The 11,903-nt window shown below is 36.1% G+C and overlaps 1 protein-coding gene across 1 annotated transcript in view; it reads left to right on the forward strand.

Moving 5' to 3' along the window:
- Positions 1-7,550: 7,550 nt before the first annotated feature.
- The window catches only part of LOC122257077 (carbonic anhydrase-related protein 10), a gene marked incomplete at its 3' end in the record, with an annotated part of 19,157 nt that continues 14,804 nt past the window's right edge, over positions 7,551-11,903 (forward strand). Inside the window, 4 exon segments of the mRNA XM_086534319.1 lie at positions 7,551-7,640; positions 8,747-8,864; positions 9,727-9,863; positions 10,144-10,344. Of these exon segments, the coding sequence (XP_086390445.1) occupies positions 7,551-7,640; positions 8,747-8,864; positions 9,727-9,863; positions 10,144-10,344 (546 nt within the window).

The following is an 11,903-nucleotide window of genomic DNA, read 5'->3' on the forward strand; positions in this document are numbered from 1 at the left end:
ATATATATATATATATATATATATATATATATACTGTATATATATGTTTATGTATATATTGGATATATATATATATATATATATAAATTATATATAAATATTTATATATATATATATATATATAATAGATATATATATATACTGTATATATATATGTTTATGTATATATATATATAAATATATAATATATATATATATATATATTATATAGATAATAATATATATAATATATATATTATATATATATATAAATATATACGTATTTATATATATATATAATATATATATATATATATATATATATATACTCACCACTATAATAATATATATATATATATATATGATGTATATATAATTAAATTTAGTATATATACGTATATAATAAAATATATATAATATATATATAACAACCCCGGACCACACCATCCCAGCGCACCGACCACACACACTATATATATATATATATATATATATAATATATTATGAGTGTATATATATATATTATATTTATAGATATCAAACATATATATATATATATATATATATATATATATACGTATTTATATATAGATAGATATATATATATATATTATATATATACGTAATATATATATATATATAAGTGATAATATATATATATATATATAGATAATATATATATATATATATATATACATAGCGCTTATATATATATATATATATATAATATATATAGAGAAGAAGTATATATTATATATATATATATATATATATACGTATATAAATACATATATATATATATTTATATATATATATATATATATATATATATATATAATATATATATATATAAATATATATATACGTATATATACAGATATATATATATATTATATGAGATAGATATATATATATATACGTATATAAATATATATATATATATATATATATATATAGTTATTGTATATTTTGTATACATATATATATATATTATATATATATATATAATATATATATATATATATATATTTTATAAGATATGATATAGATTTATACACCCACACATATAAATATATACATCTACAAATATATACATACAAGCATATAATTTACAGTTACACAGTCCCTAATACGTCTCTAAAATCGAGAAAACAGCTGGTCTTTCCTGTGCAAAGATCACCCGAAACGTTGATCGACAAGGCCGTTTTATCATGCAACGATCATCGGTGTATTGTGGTGTCTAATGAACTCTGTGCTAACGGGTACAGACTCTCCGGTGCAATCGATTACTTTAAAGTGTAATTGGCAGGTGGAATATCAAATTAACGTTAACCAGTTCACTATTTCTCTTGCGGGCTGTTGACTGGAAGCCCCCTCTCTTTTTGTCTTTGTGTCTCTTGTTCTCTCTTATACATTCGCTTTTCCTATTTTTTTTTACGTTGATATTGTTGCTTTTCTTTCTCTTCTTAATCTCTCTTTTTATTTATCTATCAGCCAGTCAACCCGTCTCTCTCTTTTTGTATCTCCCCCTATATATATATATATCTTTCTTTTTCTCTATCTTTCTATTTCTCTATCTTCCTCCCCCTCCTTTCTCTCTCTCTCTCTCTCCCTCTCTCCCTCCCTCCCTCCCTCCCTCCCTCCCTTCCTCTCACCCCACTTCCCTCCCTCCCTCCCTCCCTCCCTCCCTTCCTCTCACCCCACTTCCCTCCCTCCCTCCCTTCCTCTCACCCCTCTTCTCTCCCCCTCCTTCCCTCCTCCTCCTCCCCTCTCTCCCTCCCTTCCTCTCACCCAACTTCTCTCCCCCTCCTTCCATCCTCCTCCCCTCCCTCTCTCCCTTCCTCTCATCCCACTTCTCTCCCCCTCCTTCCTTCCTCCTCCCCTCCCTCTCTCCCTTCCTCTCATCCCACTTCTCTCCCCCTCCTTCCTTCCTCCTCCCGTCCCTCTCTCTTTCTCTATTCCTCGCACGAAACTCGCCGAAAAGCCAAACACGATGAAATGCTTTTCCAAGCGCAAAAAGGGGGAAAAAAGAATAAAAAAAAAAAAAATCTCTCTCTCTCTGTCTCTCTCTCTCTCTCGTTCTCTCGCTCTATCGCTCTCTCTCTCTCTCTCTCTCTCTCTCTCTCTCTCTCTCCCCCCCCTCTCTCTCTCTCTTTCTCTCTCTCTCTCTTTTTCAAAATATTCTAACACTCCTCCGACGTGTGGTAGCGTGTGAATGGCCGTGACAAATCGATCGGCCGTCAACACCAGCAACTTAATGTTCTCTCGGCTTGCACAACGCACTTTTATTTCTTTCTTTCTTCCTAATTTTCCCTTTTTTTCCTCCCTGAAATGCTGAAAATGCCTGATTCTTTTTTTTTACTTCCATCCTTTCTTTTTCTATTTTTTTCGGAAACGCCGAAAATGTCTGATTTATTTTTCTCCCTTTTTATAACATTGCGACTGGCGATTGTCAGACTCGAGAGCGCGGCGATGCGGCAGCCGCGGTTCCCTCGCTCGGCATGCTAAACAGTCGCTACTTCTGTCACGCCTGTTGATGTGGGAATGGCAAAGAGGAGAGAGAGAGAGTGAGAGAGAGAGAGAGACAGAGAGAGAGAGAGAGGGAGGGATAGAGACACAGAGAGATAAAGAGAGAGAGAGAGAGGAGAGAGAGAGAGAGAGAGAGAGAGAGAGAGAGAGAATATATAGAGAGAAGCGAGAGATAGAGAGAGAGAGAGAGAGAGAGAGAGAGGCAGAGTAACAGACAGAGAGACAGAGAGAGAGAGAGAGGAGTGTAGAAGAGAGAGAGAAGAGAGAGAGAGAGAGAGAGAGAGAGAGATAGAGGAACAGACAGACATGACACCAGAGACTACGAGAGAGAGAGACGAGGTAGAGAGAGAGAAGAGAGAGAGAGAGAGAGAGAGAGAGAGAGAGAGAGAGAGAGAGAGAGGGAGAGAGAGAGAGGGAAAGAGAGAAAGAGGGAGAGAGAGAGGGAGAGAGCACTCGCGCGCGCGGGCCAGCTCCGCGCGCTCGCTTACCCACGCGCCGCTCGCGCCCGCGCCCCGACGGCCGCGGGACTCTCGCGCTCGCGCGCGCGCGCGTGGGCTCGCGCTCGCTCTCGCTCTCTCTTCGTGCGCTGTCTTCTCGCGTCGCTCGCTCTTCCCCTTCCCTCCCTGCCAATCGCTGTTCCCTCCTCGCTCTCCCCCAGCGCCCCCCTCTGCGCCCTGCTCTCCCACCCCCCCCCCCTGCCCGACTCTGCCACCTCAACCCCCTCCCCCTCGCCCACCCACCAGCCCCTGCCCCCTCACCCGAACACCACATCCCCCACCCCCCCCCCCCAAATCTATACACTCACCACACTCTCTAACACACAACCTCACACACCTAAAACACACACACACACACACTCACACTAACACTCACACACACACCACAGCCACCACAACAGACCACACACTTTTCAACACACCCTCACGCAAACACACACTCTCCTCAAATAATCAATAACACAAACACAATTCTCTCTATACACACAATAACACCCTACAAATCCCACCTACCAACGCCCCCCCACACGGCCAACCCCCACCCTACATCATACCTTACCAAAGTCGACCGACGGCCTCAGGCTGGAACTGAGCATAGAGGACCTTGACGGATTTCAGGTCAGTCTCAGCTGCGTTGACCAATGCTCACGCGGAGATTGAGTGTACCTGCTTGTATGGGTTTGATTTTTTTTTATTATTTGTATAAATGCTTGTAGATATGTCCACTATGAGATAAAGGCTTCCCTCCTTTCATTTCTTTGTGTTTGTGAGCACATTTCAAATTTCACTCACACACCCACACACACACACACGCCCACCACACTATCACACACAACACAACACACACAGACAGGCACACACACACAACCCACACATCACAGACACAACACACAACACACACACACACATAAAAAAATATATACATAAATATATATATATATATTCATATATATATATATATATATATATATATATATATATACATACATATAATGTAATATATATATATATTCATATATATATATATATAATATATAAATAAAATATATATATAATATATAAAATATATATATAAATATATAATAAATATATCTAGTAAAATATAATATATATATATATATATATAAATCTATATATATATATCACTTGTATGTATATATGTTATATATGAATCAGTACAATACACACACACACACAAACACACACACACACACACTACAACATCCACACACACACACACCACACACACAGCACACCATACAAACAGCACACACATCACCACACACACACACACACATAATATATATATATATATATATATATATTAAATCTATACAAATAACTATTTCATACATACCATATATAATATATATATATATATATATAATATAAATATAATTATATATATATTATATACATATTAACAGACACACACACACAACACACAACACACACACACACACACCCGACACACACACACATATAAATAATAATATCTTATATAATATATATTTTATATATATACATATATAAATATACATACATACAATAATATATAATAAATATATATATATCTACTATTCTATAATATATATATATATATAAATACATATATACCCACACACCCACACACACACACCCAACACACGACCCACGCACCCACACACACACAACACACAACACACACAGCACACACAGCACACACCACAACCCACACACACACACACACACATAAATATATAATATCTATATATATATATATTAAATATATATATATAATATCTATAAATAAATACCATTACGAATAACACCATACAAACCACACACAAACACAACACACCACACACACACAACAACTACACACACACACACACACACTCAACACAACACACACACACACACACCACACCCCCACACACACACACCCACACCCACACACCTATAAATATATATATATATATAATATAATATAATATAAATATATATGTAATATATACATATATATATATATATATATACATATATATATAAATATATATATATATATATATTGTAATATATATATATATATAATATATAAGCCATACATATCTGTATTTAGTGTATTTATTATATACAGTATAAAAATATATAAATATATATATATATATATATATATAAAAAAATATATAAATATATATAATATAATATATATATACACACACAAACACACACACATCCACACACACACACACACACACACCCCACACACCTCCACAACAAATAATATATTATATAATGTATATAAATATATATATATATATCCATATATATATACATATATATAAATATATAATATATATATTATAAATATATATTATAAACTATAACTAAGTATATATGTATTGGTATATATATAATATAAATAATATATATATATATAAATATATATATATATATATATAAATATAATATATATATGCATACATACGTATTTATGTGCATAATATATATATATATATATAAAAAATATATATATATAATATACATATATATATATAATATTATATTATATAATATATATATATATATTAATATAATATGTATATATATATATATATATATATAATTATATAACTCTATATAAATAATAATATATATATATAACATACACAACCCACACACCATACACCCCCACCCACACAGACAACACACACATGTGTCCATACACCCCACACAAAAAAACACACACCCACATTCACAACCACAACACACACAACACACACACCCACACACACTACACACACACACATATATAAAAATATATAGATCATCTATATATAATATATAATTATATATATATAAGCATCTTATATATATAAAATATACATATATATATATATATATATATAATATATAAAACTATATATATAAAAATGCAACATATCTAAATATATATATATATATATATATAGATACCTATATATATAAATATATATATATATTATATATATATAATATCAAATATATATATATATATATATAATATGTACGTATATATAAACAATACGTATACACATCCAATATAATATATACCTATAATATATCTATATTATATAGATAATATATATATATACAAATACAAATTTAAATATACATTTATATGATATAAAAATATAAATATAAATATAAATATATAATAAATAGATATATATATATTATATTATAATATATATAAATATATATATAATATATTTAATATATATAAGAATATGTAATATATATGTATATGTAAATATATGTATAACACACAAAAACCAATCTATGTCTCAATATCTACATCTAACTGTCACAAACAATACATATAAATCTAAGCCACTAAAAGTAAATATATCTATATCTATCTAACTAATAACTAAAAACATATAACTATCAAATATCTCAAAATATATATCCTAACTATAAAACATATATATCAATATACAATACAACAAAATCAATACCACCACCAATGTATAAACCACTGCCAACTCATATAGGTATATAATATCAATATCATATATATATAATCACTAATAAATAAATAAATATCATACATAAAAATAAATATATATAAAAATAAATATCTATAAAAATAATATATATCTAAACACACACCCAAACACCCACACACACAAACAACACACACACACAACCACCCACACACACCCACACCAACACACATCGTCATCATATAAAAAAACATATATAACAAAATCTATCAAATAAAAATCTATCTATCATATCTCTCTATAAAAATACATAAATCTACATACATCGATATCAAATCAATATCTAATATATATTACTTCGCTCTCTAACTATCTCTAAAACTCATACATATATATATATATAATAACAATATCAGATATAAATATCAATAATAACTACTATATATCAATAAATATATCATATACTAGCACCCAATACTCTACATGCACATTCTCATGCAGACTTATCAGGATGACTCCATCCCACACCCTCCAGCACCCAATCTCCAGGCTATAGAAATCTGCAACAGCACCTCAAAGCCAACATCCACACCACCTTACACGACAAGCACCCTCAACGACATCACCAAACCACCCCCACTGCTGTACCCCACCCACAACACCTTACACCCCCTTACTCCACCCATCAGTCACACCCGACAATGCACCTCTAACTGCATCCCCAGCCCATCCCACTCAACCACCACAACCAGCACCATCTACACCGCCAACTTCCCCATTCTAGTGAACTGCCACACCACCACCAGCAAAAAACCTTGATCCACAACAACCACCACCACCACCACCAACTACACCCACCCACCCCCAACAACACCCACTCCCTCCCCCAACTCCGCCCCCCCCCGAACACCCCACTCCCACAATCCCCCCCAACCCCACCCCCCCCCCCCCCCTTCCCCCGCCACACACCCCACAGCCCCTACACAACACCCACAGCCGCACACCCGTAAGACTGCCTTAAAAAGGGTCATGAACTTAAGACGTGAAGGATCCCAGATAGCAATACAAGACAGGGATGACAATTGCTATGATCAACCTCCTACCCCTTGATGTGTTGCAATCTGAAAATAAAGTAAACCCAGGCAGCACAAAACCGTATCGAAAGGTACTGCATCCAATGATGATGGTTTACTAAAGACTAAACCTACCACAGCTTCAATACAAATGATACTCAAACGAGCCATCTTAAATTTCTGTTTATCTTACACGTTTGCTGTGAATATAAGTTAAATAGAAATAAATGAAAGCAAACATAGAAGACAACATACGCTTGATACATCCCATATCATTGTGTAACTGATGAAACTCTACGAAAAAGCCACATGGAGAGGGGAGGAATAATACTCAGAGGAACAGCCCCACTGACGAAATGATTAGTTGCAAATGACAACATAGGGCGCATTTCTGGACTTTTCTGTCACCGATATGACATACATTCTGTTTATATAAGTAATGCATGGTTTTGTAATATATGATACTGCTGGATGTTAATTGACACCCCCGTAGTGGCTGTTCCTTTGAGCAGTTCTCTTACCCTCTGCACAAGGTCTATACAGTGAGTGTTATAAGTTACATGATATCGGATATATCATAATTATCCAAATTATTATCATTATCATTATCATCATCATTATTATCATTGCTGTTGCTGTTGTTTTTTGTTGTTGCACACCATTATAATAATGGTAATATCGAAGTAATAGGATATATATATAGATATATACAAATATAGATATAAATATATATATAAATATTATATATATATATATATATATATATATATATTATAATATAAGAGAGAAGAGAGACGAGAGAGAGAGCGAGAGCAGGAGAGAGAGCAGGCGAGAGAGAGAGTCGCGCGCGCGCCGCGTTCTCGCGCTCGCTCGCTCTGCCAAGCTTTCACGCACCTCACTCACTCACGCACGCACCGCACCACGCTCTGCGAGCGCGCGCGCGCTGATATCATGTGTTCTCTCACGCCGATCTCGCGCACGCGCTCACGTACGCCCGCTCTCTCGCACTGCAACTCCGCGTCTCCCTCTCGCACCGGGCCCGCCGCTCTCGCACGCACGCTCCCCGCTCTCCCGCACACCCTCCCCCGCGCGCGAGCCACGAAGCACCCGACCTAATATCCTCAATCATCCTCTCTCAACAACCTGCGCGCTCACCACCTGCATCAAAAAGAGAAGACGAGATAAATTCAACATTTAGATTCTGTCCATTACTTGCCTTCAAAAATTATCTCTTTATGGGATTCATTTGTTAATGTCGACAAGGGCTGATGACTCTGTCCATGGGAAATGGCGAAAAACTATTACATTTATCGACGGTAAGTGACGTAAAATGTCAGAGTGCGACTGATGAAAACATTCTACACATTTCAGTATTTTTTTCCTCCCTGCCGGCGTTCTGAATTTGCATTTTTGATATCTTATTTTGAAGGTGTGGAATGGGCAAATGGGGGATTTTTTTTTTTTTTTGAGTGGTTTCAACTCTGTGGAACTGGCTTTTCTCTTGGGGATTTTTTTGTGCTCTTCCCCTCCCTCCCCCCCCTTTTTTTCCTCATGGGCGTAGGTGAGGGAGGGAGTGTGTGTTTGTGTGTGTGTGTGTGTGTGTATGAGTGTGTGTGTGTGAGTGTGTGTGTGTGTGTTTGTGTGTGTATCTGTGTATATGTGTGTGTGTTTGTGTGTGAGTGTGTGTGTGTGTATGTGCAGATGTGTATGGGTGTGTTCGCGTGTATATGTATACTTCCATTTTGTTGTTTATAAGGTGCTTTATCATAATGAATGATTTTCTGTTGAGCCCAAACATTTCATAAAATAGTTTGGACCCCGTACTGATTAATCAGATGAATGGTTAGAATATGTGGATCTACTGCATTCAAATTGAAAATTATTCCGGGAATAGTATACTCAACTGAAGCCAAGGAATGCTTCATCGCATTAAACTTTTGGATTTCCCATTTGATTAATGGTTAATCAGCATTTTATTGCACCTGTCAGTTTCGGCGAAATAGCTCTCTTTATTGCGTTTTCCTAGGACCATGAATATTATAACATAAACTTATAATGAAAGTTTGTTCCCATAGATATAGTCTCGCCTTTCCCGTCAGCACCAATCTTGCCTTTTCTCCTAATCATTCTTAATCAACAGCAGCCCATCTAATCAACTCTAATCACTCGACCTGACAGGACCTGAATTCTGGGGTGTGATTAACCCCGAATGGTCTATGTGTTCCGAGGGGAGGAGACAATCCCCCATCAACTTGGACCCCCGCACCCTTCTCCACGACCCCAACTTGACCCCAATAACTGTCGATAAGACTCAGGTATGTGTTGCGATTGGAGGTAGAAGAGGGAGGGAGAGAAGGGGGTGATGAAGAGAGGGGATGAAGGACACTGAATAAAGAGGGGAAATAAGTAGACAGATGGGTATAACATAGAAATTGATTCATAATATTGTAAGTAATGAGTCAAATAATGCATATATGGTTAGATAAACATATAGATATAATAACATACAAGACAACAACAACAATAACAAACATTCAGATTTACCTTTATACCACCATCACAAAGCCATATTTCAAAGCTGTCTTCTCTAAACAGGTGCAGGGAGAGCTGGTCAACACAGGTCACAGTTTGGAGTGGAGGGTCAGGCGTTCGAGTACCACCTCCTCCTCCTCGGTGAAGATCTCGGGAGGACCTCTCTCCTACATCTACTCCGTCAGCCACTTGAGACTGCACTTCGGAGAGCGAGACTTGCAGGGATCCGAGCACACCTTGGCTAACTATGCCTTCCCAGCCGAGGTAGAGAGGGCATTCTCATTCTCATTCTCTTTTCTTTGATTTGATGTTATTTATTTTTTCTTTCTTCTTTTGTTTTTGAGTTCGATCTTTACCTTTTTGTTTTTTATCTCATTTCTAATTTATCTACTTATCACTATTTTATTTTATCTATTTATTTATTTTTCTGGTACTGATGGTCTATATAGAGATACGATTCAATGCATAGGAATTATGATTTTTTTTTTGTCTCGTATTATTTTGTATCGCTCGGTGATGGGGATGCAACGTATAGCTATGATGGATTTATAATATTCTATTTTGCACGGGGATGGGTTTTCAGCGTATAGGCACTGTAATTTCATGTTGTTATTATGCCATCTTTGTGATTTGGACGATATAGTATAATGTTTTGATTAACTGTAATGATTCCCTGATACTATGCATCTATGAGACAGATTAGAGAGAAAATCGGTTAAGAAAAAGAAGAACTAGAAGGAGATAAAAATACATGAAACATTATATCTTTAAAGCCATTACATTTATTCTTCCTCTCTATAATCTGGGGGAAAAAAATGATATTAAATGAAAAGTTTCAAGTGGAATGTAGAATGGCTTGCCTTTTCTAAGCTTCTTTTCTAAGTTATCCCGAAGTCTTGCTTTCTTAATCAACTTGAAGATTTTCCTGTTATAATTCTTCTTCCTGGAGTTTCCGCTTGTCACCCGACATTTGTTTTACGACGTGACATTTCTTTAAAAAAAAAAGTACGTATCAGTCATTTTGTTTTTATTTTCTTTCTTCCTAATGTTCTTGTTCTTCTTTTAAAAGACTGATATCTCGTTTTCTTTTATTTTTTTTTTAAAGAAAGAGAATTATAACAGACTCTCAATGCCTACGTCTTCTAACGATTGTCTGTTTTCTTCTCGATGGTCGCTATTTTTCTTTACTTTTTCTTCTTTTTCTTGGTCAGAAGAATGTATAAAAGGAAGGTATGATTTTCTTGGAGAAGAACGAGGAAACGTAGGCATAAGAGTGGCTTTTCTATCTTTCTTTTTGAAAAAAGAAAAGAAAAAACATGGCATCATTTTTCTCGAGTTTTCGCATTTTCGTGGCATTTCCTTCCGTGCTCATGTTTCCCTCTTCCCCTCCCCCCCACCCCACCCCATCCTTCCCTCCCTCCTCAGCTCCCACCCCTCAGCCTCCAACTCTGTTCCCTCTAACCCCTCCAACACACTCCCCCTCCACCCTCCTCCTCCTCCTCTTCCTCCTCCTCTATCTCCACCCTCCTCCCCGATCCCCTCTCCAACCCTCCCCTCTACCCCAACCCATTCACCCACCGACCCCACCCCACCCCAAACCCACTCACTCCCCCACCCCACCCCCAGCCCACAGCACCGCTCCCAACACGCCTCCCAAGACGTTCCTCCTCCATAAAGCGCTCCCGAAGCAGGCGAGGAACTCCTTCCCGTCTGCTTACGATCTCCCTGCTTCTCCGCGGCGGCGACATACGACGCGACAGGCGGTGTTCAAAGGCCTTTCAAGGGGTGGGGGGTGAGAGGGGGAGAGGGGGTGAGGGGGAGGA

Source organism: Penaeus japonicus, unplaced genomic scaffold (assembly GCF_977035675.1).
Source record: "Penaeus japonicus unplaced genomic scaffold, GWHDUDI00000001_assembly GWHDUDI00000003, whole genome shotgun sequence".
NCBI lineage: Eukaryota > Metazoa > Arthropoda > Malacostraca > Decapoda > Penaeidae > Penaeus > Penaeus japonicus.